Below are 23,854 nucleotides of genomic sequence, written 5' to 3'. Positions count from 1 at the left end.
TAAATAAACAAATAATTGATAAAAGTAGCTGTAGTAATGCAAGCCTTGTGCACTAATTCACAATGCAATATTGAATGAGTTTTCTCTGGCACAGACTGTTGGGTTATGTGGAGGGAAGCATTACAAAGTGTGCACTGTAATCCTGAGAGCACCTGCAGGGCTTGTCTGAGCACATGTGTACTCTGGTGTGAGCCTCTCATGGCAAGTGCAAGTGTAAACTCTAGAAAAATAGCAGTATGCAATAGGATATTTCACAAACACAACAAAGATTCACAGATGTGATTAAGCACAAGGAGAAAGTATATGAGGGACAATTCATTTAAATTGGTGAAACAAAAATGGAAAAGAAATATACTAAGAACTTGTGGAGACTAAAATATACTAATAACTCAAGGAGACTGAACCCCACCCAACCCTGATCTAGTAAAAAACAGCGAGGCAGTGAGAGGTCAGCCAAGAAACAAAGAGCAAACACTTGGAAAGCTCAACAAGCTAACACAAAAAAAGAAGTTGGCTCTAAATGTAGAATGTGACAAATGTCACGATACTCTTGCCACAGTTTTACAATTCTCTGAAAAGAACAAGGCCTTTAAACTGACAGCCACACCGCTGGCACGCTCTGAAAGTCACCGTATAACGGCAAAAGATAGTTTGCGGAGTGTGTTTCAGGCATACACAAACACAACGGACCGACTGCAGAGCACAAAGCCCCGGGTGGTGGTGCACACTCACCTGCTGTGGGTTGCTGGGCATGTACGGCAGCATGGTGGAGACGTGGAACATGACCTCGTAGCCCTGGTAGGATGTGTACAGGGAGTGGGTGCCTGTGGAGTCCGCTGGGGGGAAAAGATGGAGAATAGAGATGTTTTAAAGCCGAGTCAGAAATCGACAGCTGAAGACAAAGCAGGGTTGTTGCATCAGGAGCTTCTGGTCCAGAGATCAGAAGAGCTCAAGAGGATGCTCAGACCTTTTCCTGAGGTTATGGGAATGTTTAAAAACAGGAACGAATATGCAACACTGCTGCTTCCATCCGGGTGTTAGAAGCAGTGGATTTCAGCCCATTCAGATGTGCTGCAGGAGAATTATGTAAATGTTCTGTGCGGCTTCATACAGATAAAAGAGAACTGTTATGGAGAGAAAACTGTAGAGAATCTCCTGCAACCATAAAACCCACTCTCTACTGTTTGTTTTATAGTTATTTTTCCAGTGATTATTTTCTTTGACTCCAGGATGTGATGACTAATGTTTCCATTAAAGAGAAAAGAAGCACACATCAATCTTCACATGTGTGGAGACCGAGACATAAAAGTCTCATTGAGACAACCCGGTGGGTGCTGGAGAGTGGCTCTTACTCTTAGTGTCGAGCTGAGCAGCATATTTGGTGAAGCCTTTGAGGAGCACCTGCTCCCCCAGCAGCTCCAGGAAGGCTGAGAAGGCGGGCGACGCCTCCTCGTTGTTGTACATCTCCTCCTCGGTGCTCTGGCCTGCGCGGCACAGCAGAACACCCACCTTGTGCTTCTGACTTAACTGCAGAGCGGTGGAGAGAGAGAGGACATGAGTATTACACACTCACAAAGCAAACAGCTGAAATTGTGCAGTCGATACAGGGTTAAGCATTTAGCACCAATCTAAAGAATAATCACAATATCATTAAGAAGTTATTTGTTTTGTCTACATTTCTATAGTGTATCAAATAAAATATGTTTCTGTTTTAATTGTGATAATTCAAGTCAACACAGAAAACTTAGCTGACATCCACAAAGGCAATGTTTTGTTTGTTTTTTTGACTTTTAAAATTAGGACAAATTTGACCCCTTCTGAAATTTGACAATTAAAAGATACTAGGAGGACTAAAAGTCAATTTAGCTCCTGGTTGAGCCGACACTGTTAAGATGAGCAGAGGATTTTAACAGATCTGCCTCGTATTTTCCACGAGTAGTGAACTTTAGAAAATACTTTATCACCCTTTCCAATAATGTGGTCAACAAAACACAATTTGTTTTTCGACTGACTTATTATTATTATTTTTTTTACTTAATTTTTTATAGAATTTTTTCACAGTTACAGTTTCAAGACTTAACAGACATACAAAATCTGTCCGTCTTTCATCAACCAATGTCTCTATTGTCCAGTGGTGCTGGTGTCTTCTTCTGTCCTCCTGAAATCAGTTCATTTTTCCCACTTTTCTTCAAATTGGGACTCCTGTAATCTTAGTTTTGTGCGCGAGTCTCTCCATCACAAATAATTCTTAACGGCGCGGAGCCACTGCTCCCGGGTCGGCGGCTCCACTTTGTACCACAATCTGGTAATCACTTTTTTGCTTGCTGCTAGTAATATCTTAAACAGATATTCATCTCTTATTTGTATCACATCATGGGTTATGTTTCCCAAATACAACATCTTACATGTTTTGGGGAACTGATATCCTAATACTTTTTGCAAACTCTGCAATTGTACACTTCTTTTATTTTATGATGGTTGCGCTATAGGTCGTTGGCGTTTAGCTTTTATACACACATTTAGTATTGTTCTGCCATGGTTTTCTTTGATCGCTGTCCTAGTCTACATCAACGCTCTTTGAAATGAACTTATACATCACTTTGCATTCTTGAGTTCCCCCTTTTAAGACCAGTTTATCGATGTTTCAAATGCAGCCTTTTAGATTCTGTCTGCACATGCACCAGTGCAAAATTAATTCCTCTATGAGGGCAGTAAGGTCTAGTGTCTTGTACTCAAATGAAAATCATTTTGACATCATTAAAAAGTTGATTGTTTTCACAGTTATTCCTACATTTAAAACTTAAACTAAAATGTTGTAAGCATCCACTCATATTATTTAATTATTAACATTAATTATTATTCACGCTGGTTTGAAAAAGCCAAATTATCTGACCTCATGGAACATTCTAGTATTTTGATAAGTTTCACTATTTTAAGTACATTATGATTCAAGACAAAATGGCCTTTTCCACTGTATTGTACTGTTCACTATTTCTTTTTAGATGCATCTGTATTTTCAGACATTTTCTCATGCACACGAAGCTCACTTTTGTTGCCGTTAAACCACCTGCCCCAAAAGACAACAGACCACCTGCTAACTGAACTCCTCCATCTAGTAATTCACCTTGATTAAATAAAGGGGAGATAACGTGTTTAAACATTAAAGCCTTTGTTGGTTACACATTCAAACACACCACACCCAGCTTTACACAGCTTTCAATGCCCGCAGTCTGAGTTTGCACCGACGCTAAATGAGTTATAGAGGTTTTATACGGTCTATCTGAGTCTACCATATGCCAGTTCAGCTTATCAGCTTGTGTTTTATGCTTCGCAGTTGTTACAGTCAGCTTGACTTACACTGACTGTGCAGATGCACTCGCTGTATTTCGCCTGACAACACTTTGAATAAATCAACCATTCAATATCCACCTTTACTGCATAAGGCCCCCCCCCCCCATATAAAATGCTGACACAGACACAATAAACTCACCCCCTGTTCATCCAGTTTAAGGAGCTGCTCTGTGACTTTGGCTGTGCTGAGAGCGAGTCTCAAACAGGACACATTGAGCTCTGGGACCACCTGTTCCAGGACTTCTTTGAGCGGCAGACCCCGAACTGTGCCGTGTTTCCCAGTTGACGCCACCGCATCCTCTAAAATAGATCCTCGCAGGGTCACGAGCTGCGTGTGGGAATAAGAACAAGAATACGAGTGTTAATTTCAGCTATGCAACGTCAATTGTTATAGACTGGGGGAGGCATTTAGTGCCAATAGATTGCTAGAAATTGCTCGTAGGTGTGAAGGGAGTGCAAGGATCGGTGAATGGAGGTCTGCCATGGTGTGGCTCGCTCTTAGAAAGGTCATCAGGCACTTGGCTACAGTGCCACAACAGTGAAAATAAAAATGTTGGTTGGTAAGTTGGTAAGGAAGTGGGAAGAGATTTTTTTTTTTATAATATAATGAAGTTTTTCTCTTTGGGTCACACCCACATGCATCCACATGCAGAAAGCTCTGTAAGGGGGCTTTAAGCCGAACTGTATTGTGAATTAATATTCCGTTCACTATTGTACTGCTTGGTGAGCGCGAATTGATTTGCTTCAAAACTGAGACTATAATAACCCTGGATGCATTCAAGAGGAGTGGGCCGCTCCTTCTCACTACGCTCACTCACATGTGATTCATTAAAAATGCATGATGGACTCCGGGGGCTGGTGGGGGCCAGAGAGCCAGCTGAACCTCGGAGACCTGCGTCTGCCGAAGAGGAATGAAACCTGACTGCCACTCGGGTTACAAAGGTTCAGCTGGTCAGCCCGGCCCTGAGCGAGTACATCAGAGGAGGAGTTTTTTGAATGTGTAATAGAGGGAGAAAGAGAAGAGAAGGAAGTCTCCACCTTGCTGTGTCAGCACAGTTGCACAAAATTTAAATGACAGACGTGAGGGGGATGGATATTTGAGCGCTGCTGCGGGTTGAGTGGGAGAGAATCGAGTCTGCAATCAATCTCTTTTTTATCCTCCCCGGTGTGGGAACAGTAGGTCGGGGTGTGCTGGCGGAGTCTGTTAGCTTAGCTCTGTGTACTTAGATGGCGGAGAGCTCTCCATTGTTGTACCAGCGCTACGGTGATGAGGCCAGGCAGCCATGTAATCCAGCTAAAAACAACATGGCACCGGCAACACAAGCAGACTGCATGAGCACAATGAGCACTGGAAGACTTCGCTTTTGTCCGAAACCACAGACACCTTGACAGGTGTTTATGAAATATCGGTTAACTACTGCTAGAGGCAGCAAAGCCCCGTGTCACACGCTTTTGTTGACTCATTTTTTGAAACGCAGACCATACATTTGAAGGCAAAAAAGCAAGAGAACCAGAAATTCAAGTTGAAAAAACAGCAAGTCATTTCAATATATAAAAGAAGAAGCATTTCGGCTGCTCCCTATGCAGGTTGTCACTCGTGTGATCCACATGTTTCGACTTGGAAGTTTTCCTGCCACAACCTGACCAATGGGATTTGAACTTCTATTTTCAAGCTTTCTTCCCTAAACTTTACATCACTTGTAGCCCCATTTAACCATACAAGATACTTATGTCTGATGCATAACAATAAATGGTTTTGGCTTCCAAAATGTGTTGAATGAGTAAATAGGATACTGTGCATTTTCTTTTTTTTGAAGTCATATGTAATGACAGAGATTTTGCGGTTATGCAAAGTGTTCTCTTGCGTCATTATGAAAATGTCCCGGGTTCGAGTCAGAGTTGGGGGCCATTGTCTGTGGAGTTTGCATGTTTTCCTTGTATATGCTGATGACGTTAATGAAAAACCTGAACAAAGACAGTAAATGATGATTTCTACGGTGAACTCTTTTGAAATTAAGTTCTCCTGTTTGGTTTTAAACTAACAATCCTATTTATGTATTTACATCAACCTGCAGATCACATTTGATTTTGGAAGGTTGAAAACAGAGACTCGGTCTATAATCAGAAAATCTGCTGCCAATTAAAAAAACATTCCACTTTTAATTATATAACTCATATTTAATTTCAGTTTATCATTGTATTCGTATTGCTACCTGTCAGGGTTGTACTCTTCATTACATGATTATTCACTCACTGTGAGTTAAGGTTCAGTCTTGTACTAACTGAAAATATCTATTAAAACTAATAAAAACATCTAAAAAGAATCCATGTTTGTATGGTGCTTGGAGAGCTCTTTAATTGTAATGGACACATTTTAAAGAAGGTTTAGAAAGCGATCAGGAAACTGAATAGAATCTGCAAAGTAATCCCTAGTAATTACCGGCCTGTCAATTAGCACATTAGGAGTGGTTGATCCGTCAGAGTGGGGAAGAGGCTGGGCGTGCTTGCTGGGGGAGCAGGCCAAAAAGTTTTGGCTGGAGTAGCCGGTGTTTGCTTTGGCTTTAACGTGCCGAGACTGAGCAGGTGGAATTTTCCACTGGCAGACAGGAGAGGGGGGGAGAGCGGAGGACGTAGACTATAATCAGGGCAGAGAGGGTGAGAGGTGCTGCAGGTGGAGCTGCATGAACTGAAAGTAGGTGAGGATTAAACTTGAGCTTGCGTGCTGAGTCACACAGGAATCCCTGTGATGAAGACACGCACAAGCGGCGCGCGCTGCATACCTCGCTCGTCCTGACGATGAGGCGATACTGGTACTGGTCCTTCAGGTCTTTGGTGTCATCCACCTTCTCTCTGCGGATGCTGATGGCCACGGGGCCCAGCTTGTCGTCTGTCCCAAAGTAGTTTGAGTGCTCTGGTGGAGGACAAAGACAGCGAACGTTAAGGTTTTGAGTTGAGGAAAAATATTCACGAATTTCATGTTTACTCTGTGGAAAAGTTGCCCCAAATCTGACTGTTTTTGCAGCTCCGTGATCAATATCAGATTTCTTTTTTAATCACAGATCGAAACTACTTTCCTATGTGTCATAAATAAGATGCATGTTGCACATTTCATCTGGCCTCTATGTCACTGAAGAGGCACAGAACTTAGCCTTATTCATTCTTATCTGAACATCTGAATTAATATTTTCATCAGCAGAAAACCTGCATGGCTCCATGCTTTAAAAATATATCAACGTTTCAGGACAATGACAATCAGCTTTAGGAGATTGTGATTACCACACAATACAAACATCCAAAACAATTAGTGGATTAGACGAACTATGTTCATTTTGTCGGTTTAGCTTTATGATATTGTTTCTTTATTACGCAACGAATTAGCAGTCAAAACATGTCAGCAAGGTAGAATCTTTCTCTACTAATTTGTGTAAAAAGAAACAATATTATGATTAGTGGATTAGTTGCAAATATAAGAAGTATACCCAAATTCAGTTAATAAAAATAAAAAAAAATAAAAAATCTTTCTAACCAGCTGCTTCAATAAATACATGGCAAGTGAGTAAGAAATCAAAGTAACCTTCAGTGAGGAGAAGACATGTGCTTTACATAAAGTGAAGAAGGCTGACAGAGGAGGAATGTTAAGTCAAGGACAGGTCTAAGACAATGCTCTGCTATCTAGTAATCAATACTTAGGAAATTACAAAATCAATTTAGGTAAAGACGAGGCACTACCCTCAGAAGACCATAACTGCTACTGATGACTGGGAAAGATAGAGTGACTGAACAGTTCATTGTAGCTGAATGTTGTGTCCCATGCCAGGTATGACAGATAAATCACAAAAAAAAAAAAAAAAAAAAAGATAAAAAAAAAATGGAAAAGTTTCTGTTTCAGATATTTCAAATCAAACAATGAAATATCTAAATATAGCTAAATTCAATAGTTCAAATGCCCTTTTAACTAGAAGTCACAATTGTCACAACTAAATAAAAAAACAACAACATATTAATAACTTGAGTATCATCTATGAGTGTAAAAATGACATGTACCTGTATACTCAAAAGCAGTTTGACAAGGCTACAATTAAAATCTTCCTGATTTTCATACATAAGATCCCTTATCTTTAAAGTCAGAAAGCAAACAAAACACTGTGTTAGTGATCATTATTAAAACTGGGTGTACAGCATCGACACAACAGATCCGTGATGGAGGTTGAGATGAAATTATCTGCACACTTTCCAACCATCTTGCACTCGCTCCTCTAAAGCTTTAGGCTAAGCCGTGCTTATGTTAACGCCATAGGCAACGTGCGAGTCAAAACGGAGTTATCTTTTGAGAGGAACCCGGCTTGACAAATGTTCTCGCTCCGTTGTCCCTCTGACTGGAATGAATTGTGACGAAGTAGACTTTAGGGGTACTCGGGCCTGATTAGCTTCTCTGTCATGTCCTGTGGTGGAAATGTCGGCTTTTTGATGAGGCTTTCTGACAGGCACACGAGGGCAAGTCAAAGCAAACGCACACAATTGCAGCAGGGGGCTGTGGGTCGAGCTAAGCTGGAAACGAGTTAGCAGATGAACATATTTTTGGAATGATAACCTTTATCTGTGTGGCTGCAGGCCTGTTTCTTCCTCACACACACACACACACACACACACACACACACACACACACACACACACACACACACACACACACACACACACACACACACACACACACACACACACACACACACACACACACACACACACACACACACACACACACACACACACACACACACACACACACACACACACACTCTTAATAGCATCTGTCACTAATTAGGCGGCAGCCAGATGATGCCTGCTGCTGGGGGTGGGGGTGGGGGTGGGGTGTTTCATCAAACAGTGTCTGAAGAGGTGATGCTCTCAAGAAATCCCCACTCGCCACACATCCAACACACACATGCTTTGTCTCTAAACTAAGGGGTTGCCTCCGACACTAAGAGCCAGATGTAAAACAAAACTGCCTGGCTCTTTTGTCAAGTACTTCTTGTGATCCTCCAGGGAGGCAGGTGGTGTATCATCAGCCTAGAGTTTGCTAACAGACCAGTGGCAGGTACAAGGGTAATAAAATCTCTGGGAGGGTTGCCAGTTTGGCAGCGGTCTGCTCTACTCGAGCCCAGCTGGATATTAACGGCTGGTGGATGGCATGTGGGGAATGACACTGGAGAAACTCTGGCTGGAAAATTGACATGGACACTGTCAAATTCACACAGACGAGTGACAGTTGAAAGTATGAAATGAGATTGGAGGGTCTGAATTGCAAGGCTGAAACTAAATATTTCTGTCATTTGGGGCCAGTGCCAGCGAGTGGACTAGTGAACGACAGAAAACAATAATATGAACAATTTAGCAGCAACAAATTAAAATTTTTAACATTGTTTGTTGAATGACTGAAAGAGTGTTTCAGAGAAGAAATAGAGGAAGGGCATAAGACACAGGGCGGTTGTCATTAGATTGAGTATTAATTTACTATCTTGGACATTGCTTTATCCAATGTGAAGCAGTTTCATTCAAAAGTCAATAACCAATGACAAATGATTGGTTATTCGACAAAAGCACTCATAAAGAAAGTATATATCCTCACAGTTTGGTTACATTGTTATTATTTTATAATACATTTAAAAAATTTAAAAAAAAAAGACAATTTAACAGAGAAGCTTTATCAATATATAGTTTTTTTGTCTAATGTAATGCTGCTTTTTTGACCTTAAATTGAGGAAACATAAATAAACAAGCAATTAACGAGCAGGGAATTCATGATGACAAGTACATGGAACAGTATATGTACTTTCAACCCATTTTGGTTCTTCAACTTCGCCTCCTTCGTCATGATCTACAAGATAATATTTGTTTCGCATAAAGAGGCAAAATGTACTGAATAAAGAAAAACTAAAAAAAAATGTTTTCCCTCTGGCACTCTGATTTGGGCCGTTGTGAAGAAATTGTGAACTTTGAAAGTTGTTTGATTTTTACACAACACGGAAGGCTTCAACATCAGAGATGACCTATCTGCATAAAAGTGACGCCAACATACCTTTCCCATGGAAGTAGTCTCTGTAGTATCTGGCCCCGAGGTCTACATGCTCGATGCTGTACAGTTTCAGTCTATCCAGTCTTGTAACCTGCTGTTCAATAGGCACCTCGAGCACTGAGACACTGGCATTACTTTTCCTCAGCCAGCCCCTCCCACCATCTCCTCCGTCTCCCCCTCGCTCTGCTGAGGAGCTGAGGAAGCTGATGTTGCGCTCCCCGAGGCCCCCAGTCTCGTTGAGAAAGTGGGGGCAGCAGAGGAGCAGAGGGCTCCCACTGGGGGCTCCGGGCCCATCTGGAGGGTCCATGCCCAGGCTAGGTGTAATGGAGCCTTGGTCAAGGCTGAGGGTTAGATCCTCAATGCTGGAATAAATGGGGTCATTGACACTTGCAGCTGAGGATCTGGAGACGGACAGGGACACGGAGGCTGCAGACGCCCCCGTGGCTGTGTTCCTCCTCTGGGTTGCAAAGCCACGCTGAACTGCGGCTTCATGGAGGTCAAACAAGATGCTTTGTGCGTCAAAGTGCACAAAGCTCTTGGGACACACCCACGATTTGTAGGAAGTGTCGGGAACAGTCTCTCCTCTGCCTCCATCCAGCTCCCCTCTGCTGGAACTCCGAAGTTTCCGGAACAAAGACGCGGTGCCGAGCGATGACTCTGTGCCTCCACTTTTCTTCCTCACTCTTTCAGTGCCTTCCTTCCTCCCTGTCCCTCTGTCATCACCACCAAGGGGACCAGGCGATGGAGCAGAAGGAAGGGGTCCCCCTGGCGGTGAGTCAGGAGCGCGAAGCAGTTCGCCAAGATGTACGGGTGCCGAGCTGCGCTGGTCGGGCCTTTCCTGGTGGAACTGATTGAGCATGTCAAAGAAGCTCTGCTCGGGAATGCCCTGGATATCAATGGAGGAGGTGCTGCCATACTCTCTGAATCGGTTCCCCATCCCACCACCTCCACGAACCTCCACCTGTGACGAAAAAAAAAATTTAATCATGACAAGGATATGTTTATTTTTTGATGTCATAGTGCTTGTGCTTGATTGTGTCTTAATGCTGTCAAGCCAGGTTTTTTACAAAAAGTATGGCTGTACTACAAATGTGAAAAGTGGAGTAGAAAAAGTTTCCCACTCACCTCATTTTCATCTTGTTCGCTCAGTGTGATCTCACTGTTAGAGCGCTGTCTCAGAGGTGGGAACATCCTCAGGCTAAAAGGTGAATTCCTTTCACCACTGAACCCTCCTCCTCTGAACTCTACATCCTTGGACCGACGTCGTGGCGACCTGGCAACTCCTCCCCGCACCAACCTGATGTCGGATGATAACACAGACGAAGATACAGAAGAAGAGCCGTCATCTCCATAGTGATTGCCGCCAATCTGCCCATTTTCCAGAAGCGACTCTCGGGACTGCGCTCGACGTGGAGGCCACTCTGCGATCCGCGCCCGGACGCCCATTTTGGGAACGGAGATACGTGGTTGCATGTCTAGGAGGCCAGGTGCAGTGTGGCCATTTGGGGTATGACGAAATGGAGTGTGCTGGGGCAACCCTCCTCCGCCTCCATCCAAGAGGTCTGAGGAGGTGCAGGTTACCCCCCTGTCTCTGTAGCTGTTCATGGTACCCTGGGCGAGTTCAGGGCAGAAGGGCAGTAGGCTGGCATCCCATGTTAGTAGGGGTGCTTGTGAAGGGGGAGCGGAGGGGCCCCACACACACTCTGCTAAAGGTGTAACGACCTCCAGTTCCCAAAAACATGTCCTTTACGTAGCAGTTTGGGAAAGTCTTCACTGGGCCATGATGGACCCGAATGATCAAGGCCAGCAACTCGTCTTTCTCTTCTTCTGGGATTATTTTCAGCCAGATGCAGATCTGAAAGAAGAGCAAATAAGGGAATAAAGAATTACTCCAAGATCAGATGAGACCGGGCACGCTGTATGTTGTATCGCTGCAAGCAACAATTACTCCAACAAAACATCTCCAGTCATTCAGACAGAAAGAAAAAGATTCCAAAAGCAGAACCAATTAGATATGAAGGACTGTTTTTTTTTTAACAAAAGGTTTATCCCAAATGTTTGTCAGCACACCCCAAAATGGAACTCAATCCATAAAATCGCATAACAATTCAAGGCTGATAAACTGCAAGTGAGAGAGAAAATAAGGTGAGGGGGATATGACGGGGGATTTCTCGAGTTGAAGCTAATCTTCAGGAGGCTGACAAAGGATATTATTATCACACACTCGGTGCACGTGCATGAACACATGAACACTCATACGCCCACAGGACATGACGGCTGTGGCCGCTCTGCCGCAGATTAAAACCTCAGAAGCGCTCCAGCTCATATTAGCAAACTACAAAGTAACCCAACCCAAAAGAGAGAGCCAGAGATGGAGAGAGATTTAAAACTCCATCACTGGAACGTAAATCAGGCTAAACAGCCTCAGGTCATGCGAATGTGTTACCGTTGGTTTTTGAGTGAATTTGTGGCCATTCAAACACATGGCAGAGATGTAATTATACACTCGATACCGTTTCTTTGTACAAATGGACACTAAACAGCACACAGCTGGAGCGCCATGTAGTATTAAAGCAGACGGGAAAAATATCTACAGCAGCAAAGGCCAGGAGCACAGAGTGACCCATCGGCTGGAGAGGCAAGGTCGGGTAAAGCCAGAAATAGAGAGACTGCAAAGAGTCAAAAAAGAGCAGGGATGAGAGGAACACATTGCCCGGTCAACCACAACGCGGTTCTTTAATATGACAGCAAGCCTTAAATATTCACCAGGATTGTAGAAACACTTGTTACACAGAGCCATTTTTTTTTTTGCCATTCTTAAAGTTTTATGCAAGAAAAACAAACAAACACAAAACTCCTTCAGGTGTCGTCGGCCTTCATCAACAGTCTGGAACTGGCTCCGGTTCCTCGTGATGGGCGGATGGAAGAACACAGTGAGACGACTTTGGCTTTAGATGTGATGAATAGAAACCAAAGCTTGTTGTAAAATACTCAGCAGACGGATTCATGTGGCTCTTTATCATCGTCAGTGCAGACAACAGTTTCAAATGATTCTCACTTTTTTTTTTTTTTTTTTTGCTTTGGAATCCTGCGGTTGTTCACAGTGACCGGCTGGGAATGTATTTTACGTGGTTATGACTCAGCTGGGTGACGCAGCGAGCAAAGACAGTGTGCGGGCATGGTGGTCTGTACACTAATGTAAGGAAAGAGCTGTTGGGAGGACACAGCAGCTTGATCAAACACACTGCTGCTTTTTGTAAAATGTGTTGTACGAGTTTTAGAAATATTTTATACATTTCTGTGAATTCATCAATTTCAGACTTTTGGACTTTAAACAGGATGATAAATGAGGTTATTTTAAAGGAAAACTATTACAATGCCATACATACCTTTTGTATCCAATATTTTAAAATTGAGTGTTCATATTAAATGTGGTTAAATGTCAAACTATGAGTATAGACCAAAATAGCTTGATCCAACATTGCTTCTTTTCTGATTTTTGGAATGAGGTATCTGTTCGTGGCACATCAGCAACTGGTAAGACAATGACGCTAGTGTGGAAATATGAGCACTGTTTTATATGTGATCAGGCACAGCAATGTTAAAAATGACGCATTCTGAGGTCCATCCTGAACAATGGCTAGTACATACTAATATTTAATATCACTTCTTTATTAATTGATATTCAACTTTTCTTTCGATTTATTTTTCATACAGGATCCTGTGATATGAAAGAGTTTTTAAAATAGAGCTGTTCCATGAATGACACTGTACCGAGTATAGAGAAAATGCTGCAGAGATGATATAGGGGATAAATATTTATATTATATAGGGTTACAAGTACTTCCCAACATTAAAGAGTGATTTCTAACTCTTTATTTAATAACTTAAATAACTGGACCTGAAAAACAGATGCGTACAATGTGCTTGGATTAAGATACTATATATATATCTGTTGTTAACTTCAGTTTGGCATTAGAGAATTATAATTATTGCCATTGCCAGAACAAAAACTTAAAACATGTGATTCTGTTTAACTAGTGACTCTAAATTTGCCTGTAGGTGTGACTGCGTGTGTTAAATGTAAACGTAAATAGTCCTCGCTCTGCTGCAATTTTTCACCTGGATCTCATCTCCCAGTCTCAAGTTTCTGTCTAATCTCTTTCTCTATTTAGGTCTGAGATTACAGCTCATTCATGTACAAACTACTTTCCTCACTTTGTTCAGTGAAGATGTAGCACTGGCTGTTATACTACTCCAAATTTGTGATATTATAGAAACACTTTTCCCATATAATTCTCTTCTCTGGTAACATTCTTAAGTTTTCCTTTATGTAGTCAAAGATCCATTTTGTCCCGTCTCCCTTTTCCTTTCAGCCTCTTCTTTTCTTGCACCACAAAATGTGATTCAACCACACATTTCGTCACACACTGCTTACTGAAGCACTTTTCACATCAAAATGTTAAACAGCCACCGGGCTTTCAAATGGTAAGGCGCACAATTTTTCTTCATGGTCAATCAGGGAGGATTTAACTCCTCTAACAAAAAAAAACTTTGAAGAATTTAATATGATAGAACCGCAGGCAGAGACACACACACACACACACACACACACACACACACACACACACACACACACACACACACACACACACACACACACACACACACACACACACACACACACACACACACACACACACACACACACACACACACACACACACACACACACACACACACACACACACACACACACACACACACACACACACACCATTTGGTATCATCATTTGGACTCACATCTAATCACAATAAAATGTAAGCACTTTCTCCTACGCTGCTGTTACACAGAGCTACTGAGAATAAAATATTGGGGGGGGGGGGGTTCTTCTTTAAAAAGAGGAGCTAAACTTTTGACTCGTTTTCTGTGAGTTTATGAGCCAAAATGTACAAAGTGTACATTAGGAGTAGTTTTGTTGTGTCTTTCTCCAGCTGCCTCAGTTTTAGTGACTTCTGCAAATGTCGACTCCTGGGGTGACTGTCTCATTATGAAGTAGAATTTGCATAATGTCGAGCTTTTCATTGTGTCAAGGCAGCTCCGAGTGGTTTGTGTGTGTTTTATGATACACAGCGCCTTTTATGAGTCCTTGCTGAATTCCTTTCTGGCCCCGAGACGGCATTACTCATTCACTCATACACGCACATGGGCACCATCAACAAAACTCATTCACAGCAAACAGAATCCCCCTATAGTCAGACGGCCGCCTAAATGTATCCTGCCTTTGTTTTTGGAGGACCACTGGCACTTCTGGGCTGCTCTGATCATGCTTTCTGACAGAGTCGTTCCTCATTCAGAGGCCTGTCCTGTGATCCACCGTGGAGGCGCAATCCCAGATTATCCGCCCCAGCTGCAGGAGCTGCAGAATGGCTTCATTATGCATCCGAGGTCCCTGATGAGAGAGGCATTGGAGAGAGTGTGGTCTGCTTTATCAGTGACTTCTGTCAGGGTCCATCAGTCAGATACACACCTGACTGAGCTTTGCACTCAACTAAAAATATGTTAGTGACTTTGTGTGGCAACATTGAGGCTTACAGGTATTTTAAGCTAAATCCTAAAGTAACATGCTGCTTATAGGGTGTTAGCGTGCTAACACGAGTTTACCTTGAACAAACTCTAAACACACGTACACTTGAGAACAAGCTCATTACTTCGTGAATGAAAATTATGGGGAGTCTGTAAATAAAACTATGAATGATGAAATGTCAATACGTCGAGATCTAAACCTTTGCATTAAAGATTTAAAATGAAATGCATGTGAGTAAGTCCCAAGGCAGCTTGTGGAAGAAACTCGGGTGCAAACACCAAACCAATTAAAAGAGTGAAAACATACAATCTAATAGTCATTTTGGCACATAACTGTGAGCGTTCACTCTTTAAGTAGCACACAGTACAGGAGATTGTTAAGACCCAAAGGGACTATGTTACCTTTCTAATCATCATTGAGTAATGCCAAATAAACCAAACTGCCATCTCTAATTCCCTTAAAGAGCCAGGTGCAAATTTATTTAGGTACATTGCTTTTATGAGGGAGGACTGGCCAAGTAGCAGAAAAGGAGAATTGTTTGCGAAAGAAATCCACTTGCAAAGTCAAAATAGCAGGACTGAAGGAACACAACATGAAGAATGTGAAGTAAACTGCGGTCACATACTGTCTGATATTTCTGTTAACAGCTTTTGAGATCCATAGGGAACAAAAAGCAATACTTTTGCATGGTAGATGGTTTTGATACGAAATAATAAACGTCTTTATTTACAATTTGTAACTGCCATGACTGTCACACTTATGGTTCATGTTTACACTTACAATAAATTAAGTTACTAAATGTGTTTATCACTGGTTTTCATTTTTTTTTTTTTTAAATCACAACTTCACCCTGAAAACATGCTGGGAAACGGCATCCCTCTGAAACCCAGATTTTTCCTGCAGGGTGCACACCGCCAAAGCTCCGTCTGCGGGAAGCCTGTACACTTTAAAACCTCTAATCAAGACAATGATGTTACTGGGGTGGCGTTGTGAGTCTAAATGCACAGTACACACCTATTTGGTAGACACTCCAGGTCTGACAAAACACCTCATTTTCAGACACTCACATGTGAAGCAAATTGTTGGTAACAATTGTTTACATACCAGTATGAGTAAATACAATAACAACACAGAGGATACAATTTTAAAGGCTGTGAAGAAAAGGTATTCCTCAGGGAATGGGGACGCTATCTAAATATCAGTGAAGGGCTAAGGATAGTCAAGTCCAGTCAACTTAATTTATAGAGCACTTTAAAACAACTGCAGCTAAAGCCAAAGTTGCTAAATAGACGAATAATAATAATAAAAAAGAGTAAGCAATAAAACAAAATAAATACAGTAAAATAATACAAATAATAAAACAATAAAATTGGCAACAATAGAACAGGCACAGAGTCTCAAACATGGTTAAAAGACAGGGGAGAAAAAAAAGTGGTTCTTAAGATTGGTTTTAAAAGTGGACCGTGAAGTCGGCCGAGCAGTGGCAGCTCATTCCACAACAGAGGGGATGCAACAGAAAAAGCTCTGTCCCCTCTGAGCTTCCGTTTGGACTTCCAGAAGCAGGAAGGGGTGAAACAGGTAAGAGAGGGAAAGCGAGACCATTCGGGGATTTAAAAGCAAATGAAAGGTTACCATACCGAAGGAGAAGAAGCCAATATTCTGCATTATAGAACACCCACACATTCATATGTTAACAAAAAATATATTCAATTTGTAAAATTGTGGATAAAAAGCCAAGTGATCACTGCCAGTCAGTATGAAAAAAATGTATTAAATATGATCGCTGTCTGTGCACATAAAAGCCAAAAATTCCAGTGGAAAACGAAAGACAAGGCACGTCTTCTACAGTAAGAATTGGGCAAGCACATGCAGCTCTGGCACAGACTTCAGAAGATAAAGCGGAGACATTTAATGCCTTTTAATTACTCACATACAGTAATTAGCACGCTTGAGGATATACCTCCCCTGCTCTGGCTCTCCCATTCATGTCCCGCCCCCCGAACACCGGCTCTGACTTGCCCTGCATGATGCTGGCTTGGCCCATGCACCGCAAACACACACCATGGCTGGTAATTACACTGGTTAGATGGTAGTAATGACAGAGCGAGCAGGGGAGTGCAGCTTCCAGAGGAATGAGCACAATCACTGCAGAGTTGCTGCCGCTGCTGCTGCTACTTGCTGGCATGTCATAGCAATGCAGCAGACCTGGGATAACCGTGAGAGTGACTAAGAGCCTGGGTCACAAATGAGAAAGGATAGAGATACCATAAGCTGTAGCAGCGACATAAAGCAAGCAAAACAGAAAGAAAAATGACAGACAAAAAATAAAAGATTTACCACTTTAGGACAAAAACAACAACAATGTTGCCACACATAAAACACAAGCAGCAGTTCCAGTTTAAATAAAGCCAATGATGCCAGAGCATGCGCTCGATTATGGGATGGTTTGAAGAACAGATGGCAGTACATATGACTGGCAGACGGCAGACAGGAGCAGAGCAGAGCACGACACCACAATAAAGGTCTGGCAGGCAGTCAGGGGACAGACCGGTCAGCAGTCCTACTATCACGACTTCTCGAGAAGAGGATAGATCGAGAGTGACCACCAGGTTTTAAATCATCAGCCTCCTCGCATATAAAACAAAATCAGATATTGAAGACACATAAACCATGCGACATTGATCCAAATCATACTGAAGAACTTTTGAATCAAATTGGAAATTAACCAGCCTCTTCAAGACCCCCCCCCAAAAAAGAACATCCAAATCATCTGTCTTTGTAGGATTGATTAGAGAGCATGTGTAGAAATACCTGAACGGACTGTACTGGCTATTGTGAATGTGGAGGCGTAGTTGATCTACCATTTCCTCAATGATTGAGCTCCTTCCTCTGTTATGAAGAGGTAAGCCAGCCACCCTGCAGTAAAAACACATTTATCAATCATGTTCTAGGTGTATCTCATTCATTGGTTTGATTCAGGGCTTCAGTGCCCTTCTTTGTTCAGCTTGCATGTTTTTCATGTACAGGTATGGGTTTTCTCTAAGCACTCTTGTTTCCTCCCCGACTTTGTGCCATTTTTATTGTGAATTTGGTTCAGCTTGCATTAATCCCCGCCCCCTGTCGTCACCCTAGCCCAGATGAGACAGTATAGAAGATGAATGATGGATGGAAGTACAAGGCAAGAGTAAACACAAATGACAGAAATCCGGCAGACTTTTTGGTTTAAGACCACTTGGTATGTTATAATGGGACTGGAAAAACACGAGTCAGTTCAATATATCATGCAATAATACATATACAGGCAGATCAGAGAGTGTCAATTTGACTAAGATGGCTTGTGAAGAGAAAGAGGAGTGACTTCTGTGACTTGATGATGTCAACTCTCATAGTATTGAAGCAGTCAGTGACAAAAGGCTTTTCTGGTGAGAGGTCACAAGACATGTGCAAGTGTAGGCCTGCCTTTCCCTGATGGGATTAAAGAGGTAACCCGTTTTCCCTCTATGAAGATCATAAACAAATCAGATGCAGTGCCAGCATACCTGCCAAATGGAGATTGTGGACCAAGTTGTAACAGGGCACTGCTTTCTTTTCTTATGAAACAGACGGAAGCTCACAGTGGACACTTGGTCTATATTAGGCTTGTTTTGGTTATCTGGAGGCTACATTGAACACTCTTGAATTGGAACATTGGTGCACTGCAGCCCTGGCCTCTGTGCACACTTACTTTTCCTCGAGTCTGTCCAATCCCCACTGTCGTTGTCCCTATTGATTCTCATCTACATCATGTGGCTGAATCTCGCTGATGTCGCTAGTGTCACTTCCATCTGCCTGTCTGTCCATCAGGCTGCTGTCCCATACCATTGACACAAGAGCAGGAGGAGGAGGAAGAAGAGGAGGAGGAGGATGATGATGATGATGACAAGGTGAATGAGAGGAGGGAGACCATAAGATGCGTAGAAAGTTTGATTTACCATACACGCACAGTCAGATTTAACATGTCTTACACCAACACCCAGCTGGAGGATTAGTGACTGCAGCCCACACTGCCAGTCATCATTCACTGGTTTATCAGTGGGAGATGTATTTGAGGAACGCTGGTGAGAAACCAAGACTGACGAGAAAAAAATCCCACTCAAGTGATGGCAATGTAGCGAAGAATCAGAAATATGTGAAAATGTAATTGTGCAAAAAAAGGAAATTAATCTGCTCATCTTTGATTTCCCAGGAAAATCCCGGGATGAGCAAGAGGTGCAGATCACTGTGGAGCTGATTATATCTGCAGAGCAGAAATAATCAGTTCAACACTCATCAGGCAAGTCACACAGACATGTCTATTGTTTGCGAGGAGGTTCCACTAAGTTGCCTGAGGCAGTCTATCTGTACTGTAAACACGTCTGCACACACAGAGATCAACTTACATACACGCAGTGTTTTGCAGTTTTTTTTTAATTTTACAGTTTAAATCCTAAACCAGGAGTGATGTGCAGGAAATGAAATTGGAATAATAACAGTTGGTTTATTAATATTTTCCACTGAAGACAAAGACACATTGACTTTGCTTCTTAATTGTTTCCCTTACAAACCGTCTCCATCTGCCACCATTCTAGTGTTTAAATGAAAATACTGAGGCAAAGTGAAGGAGCCTGTGCTTTATGATTAGAGGTCAAGGAGCTTAAAAACAGTGGGGAGGAGGGCTCTTCAAGTAGGGCACAAAGAGAGGGATGAAGTGGGGCCAGAAGAGGGGGGCGGGTGAAAATCAGCAGACATAATGTCCTAAGGGGGAGGCCCATTACTGTCTGGCAAATACATTCCCAATCAATACCAATCAATCAGGCTCCACATATTCTGCCACACAAAGCATAATAACACTGTCTTTAGCAGAGAGGGGAAAGGCAGGAGTGGGCAGAGGTCAGTGCTTGTGACTGTCTGTTATACCTCAGCACGGTGTCGATCTCTACCAAAGCCTGAGGCACCAGGACAGATATAAGGCTGGGGCTTTATAAAAATACAAGTAAAAACTGCTCAACTTTGCACCACAGACCATGGCTGCATCCCCAAGGTAATAACACCTTCCCGCCTGCCACTGAATCACAACAGTGGAAAAAACGATGTTGCCACTGATATACATAAAGTGCTAAATAAAACAAACTTGTTTTAAGAACTGATTGGTTAGCAAGAAAGTTTATGGGATATTTTGTAAACAGAAGATTCCCGACACCTGTTCACCCCATGGCTATAAGTAGACTGTTGTGTATCTTCTACCTGGAAGCTGTGGAGAAGGCGGCACCCTGTTGTCAAAACATGAGCTCAGAAAAACAAAGTCAAAACGGGATTCTCATTTGAATTTTTTTTCTCCATAATAGAGATAACCCCCGACGCGAAAACAATTTCTGTAGTGCTACAAATTACAAAAATATGATTGATAAAATTTGATGATTTTCCAAATAGTTAGAATTTTTCAGAAATGTCAGAAAGATGTAAAAAATTTAAACTGGGCCTATTTCTGCTTTCACTTGCAATGTTTTAATGACATCACTCCCTTGTGACAAGCCGACCATAGTCATGACATTGCAAGTCAGTATGGGAGCATCAAAGAAACCTGTTCTTGTCGGGGGGGGCAACATCAAAACACTTAATACTACGACAGTGGGTAAGCATGTTAATAACTGAAATCAAGGTTCTTGAACAACCTGTAAGTATTTGAGATAAAATTGTTGCTTATCTGTAAAGGAGATGCCCCCAAATGTACCCAGTGGGAGGGTTTTAATAGTGCCTCGACAAAACATGCAAAGTTTGTCAATTTAAGTTTTATTTTATTAGCTGGAACAATGATTCCGCAGTGTACTCAAAGAGGAGAGAAAAAATTCCTAAGTTATACTGTCAATAATAACTTTAATAAGTTATTAAATCTTTACCTGGGAGATATTGCTGACTTGACATGCACAGCTGCAAACACCTCTGGCAAAGTGGACAGAAGGTCATCAGCAGGCAGAAAAACACTCGCATAGCTCCAAGACCACATGTGTACCACAAAAGTACAGGCTTGCTAACAGCCACAAGATTAAGGCATTCTCCTCAATCTTGCCCAGCTTTGATTGTGGTGAGGATCTGAAAATGAGTTATTGGTGAGTTTGCTGCTATTCTTGAAGTGCTGGCTTTGAGAACAAAATCCAGAACAGCTTCTACAACCATTCTCCTGTCATTTGTAACGTGGCTGGGGATTGGTTGGTAGAGCTCTCAGAGCTCTCAGACTGTTGCTGGTTTGATTCCTCATCTCCCCCGTTCCACATGTTGAAGTGTACTTGAGCAAGACACTGAACCCCAAACTGCTCCCATCAGATGGATTGAGCACCTTGCATGGCAGCTGCCTCCAAGTGTGTGTGTGTGAATGTATGAATGGGTGAATGTGATTAACAGTAGAAAGCAGTTTGGGGGTGCTCAACTAGAACCTGTGCACTTATCTGGGTCTGATGAATGATTGCATCATGGAAAACCACACAGCAGAAAAAGCTCAACAACAGGATGAAGACAAATGACCTCTCGCCTCAACGAATACCACCTAAACAGACCAGAGCCCTTATATTCATCACTCCAGGGCAGAGCACACATATCTGTTGGGAGGACTACTTGTGTGACCGGTACTCTGTGTCTCGAGCATCTGCTGTATATTGAGTAGCTCTGAGCCCTGCAAGCAGAATACCTGTCACATAGCCAGAGCAGAGCTGGCCTAATCCCATTGTGTGTGTGTGTGTGTGTGTGTGTGTGTGTGTGTGTGTGTGTGTGTGTGTGTGTGTGTGTGTGTGTGTGTGTGTGTGTGTGTGTGTGTGTGTGTGTGTGTGTGTGTGTGTGTGTGTGTGTGTGTGTGTGTCATGATTTCAGGACAGTAGGACGATGAGTTCAGCGTAAATAATTCCATAAATGAATAAATTCAAATGCAAGAGGCAATGGTGAGGCAGAAAACATGCAAATCTCAGCTCATTAGAAGTGCAGCAGTCAGTGATCAGCACGTGTGCACCGTCACCGACATTATGGCGTGATGAAGACGGGATTACTGTCAAAACTCTGAAGGAGGAATATTTTAGAGTACTTGCTGTGTCAGTTCAGATTTCAGCCTGCTGATGTTTTTACACACACAAGCTCCTAATACTGCTCCGCTAGTTTTAAACCTGGGTAATGCACAAATAATGTCAGGACATTAAATATTCTTGAATTAGTACATTTGAAAATGAAGGACTTGTACTGGTTAGAAGTGATATAGAAATAAAACGCCAGAAATGTTTGCAAATGTAGCCTTATTAGTACTGACATGTATATTCCACAGTGTTATGTTGTTCAAGTTTGCATCGTATGGAACTTTATTACATTAACAATAAAAATGATGTGAAATAAATATATATTTTTATTTAAAAAATAGCTTTGAACTGTGTTTTTCTGAAATGATAAGTTTAATATTTTTTATTTTGCAGGGGTGCCATAAAAGTAGTGTCACATACTCTCACTTGCCACACATGTAATGATTAAATTCAGGAAGACCTACGACAGTGCATTTCCCCTTTTTTTTTTTAAAACATCTAAAATGCCTCTGTAACATACTGCATGAAAAAAATTCAGCACTAAACATAATGGGTAACTTGAACAGATAATCTGTATGTGACCTTTCCATTAAAAAGAAACGAAACATAGATGTGATTCTAGCTTATGTTTTCAAGCCTCTGTAACTTTTTATTTGATATTTTTGGAAACTAAATTCTTTTTGGTTCATGGACAAATAAAATTAAGACACATGAATGTATGATGGGTGTTGTGTCTGTTTGCATATTGTACAGCAGTCTGGAGGATGTAACGGGTCTGCATGCGGCAACAGAAAGAAGAAACCCCCTGGAGAGTGGGGTGGGCAGCCCTATTCACACTCAAACACGGAGAGGAGGGGACTGCCACGCTTTCAATCCTTTCACATCTCGGCTCATCAGCACAGCCCTCTGTCTTCCCCCAGCATTCCCACTGTCTCTCATTCAAAGTGAAATGGAGCAATGGGAGGAAATAAAGATCCTGGTTTGACTCTTTTCCTCAGTCCCACAAGTGAAAGACGCATGCCTGTGTCCTGAGGTCAAGCCTCCTGCAGAGAAGATCTTCATTAGGGTGGAGTGGAAGCATTGCATAATGGAGAAGCAGCAGAAGAGCAGATTGAAACACCATTTGCCGTAAATGTAAGCTATATATAAATCAGGAGTGTTGGTTTGATTGGTCAGCAGTTGATCATTCATGAGACAGTATTTCAATGTTGCTGCTTGAATTTGCAAAGTAAGCAGGCACACTGATACTCTTCCAGCGGTATATTATCATTGTCATTCAGAAACGGAGATCTTGTCATTAACTATAACTTTTACAGTGAAACATGTGATTAATTTGCTTCAGTTTAATGTCAAACATGTGTACAGAGCCCAGTTTACATGTGCTTATCAGGCATTAAACTATAATGGTCAAATCAATAATCAACAAACAATATACAATGCACATTCCACAAAAAGAAGGTTGAATCACTAAAAAATTGCTGATTTCATATTACTGTAAAAGGTCTTATACAAAATCAGAATTAACTGATAACACTTGTATTTTCTATTTCTGTAACCTTTCTCTGTGGTTGAATTCTGGGCAACATTAGGGGAAAATACAGTGATGAAGTCATGTGCAATACAGAGCTCCTTTTACCAAAACCACTTGGAAATAATGCTGTGGCTGTTTGATCGTTATGCTGGTGCCGGTTTCCATGGGAACGTGAAGGTGCACTAGCAAGAAGATGTATGATGTAGGCGGTGGGCCGCAGGCAATCAGGACACACAAC

At 42.0% G+C, this 23,854-nt stretch overlaps 2 protein-coding genes across 3 annotated transcripts in view; both read right to left on the bottom strand.

Annotated features, from left to right (window-relative positions):
* sipa1l3 (signal-induced proliferation-associated 1 like 3) overlaps positions 1 to 9,834 on the bottom strand; it is a 29,612-nt gene extending 19,778 nt beyond the window's left edge. For both annotated transcript variants that reach the window (XM_080459806.1, XM_080459807.1), the window contains exons 1-5: positions 9,428 to 9,834; positions 6,132 to 6,262; positions 3,491 to 3,679; positions 1,353 to 1,527; positions 733 to 836 (exon numbers count right to left, since the gene is read on the bottom strand). In XM_080459806.1, coding sequence (XP_080315932.1) covers positions 733 to 836; positions 1,353 to 1,527; positions 3,491 to 3,679; positions 6,132 to 6,262; positions 9,428 to 9,731 — 903 coding nt within the window. In that variant the 5' untranslated portion in view covers positions 9,732 to 9,834. The remainder of the gene's footprint in view (positions 1 to 732; positions 837 to 1,352; positions 1,528 to 3,490; positions 3,680 to 6,131; positions 6,263 to 9,427) is intronic.
* On the bottom strand, positions 9,802 to 11,029 carry LOC308107410 (signal-induced proliferation-associated 1-like protein 3; the record flags this gene model as incomplete). The annotated part of the gene is made up of 3 exons (XM_080459731.1): positions 9,802 to 9,825; positions 10,233 to 10,385; positions 10,550 to 11,029. The coding sequence occupies 3 exons, from the start codon at positions 11,027 to 11,029 to the stop codon at positions 9,802 to 9,804; spliced, it is 657 nt and encodes a 218-aa protein (XP_080315857.1).
* Between the last annotated feature and the right edge of the window lie 12,825 nt (positions 11,030 to 23,854).

Source organism: Lipophrys pholis (genome assembly GCF_963383615.2).
Source record: "Lipophrys pholis genome assembly, chromosome: 3".
NCBI lineage: Eukaryota > Metazoa > Chordata > Actinopteri > Blenniiformes > Blenniidae > Lipophrys > Lipophrys pholis.
Note: the sequence above shows the minus strand (reverse complement) of the source record. Positions and strands in the feature narration are given on the sequence as shown.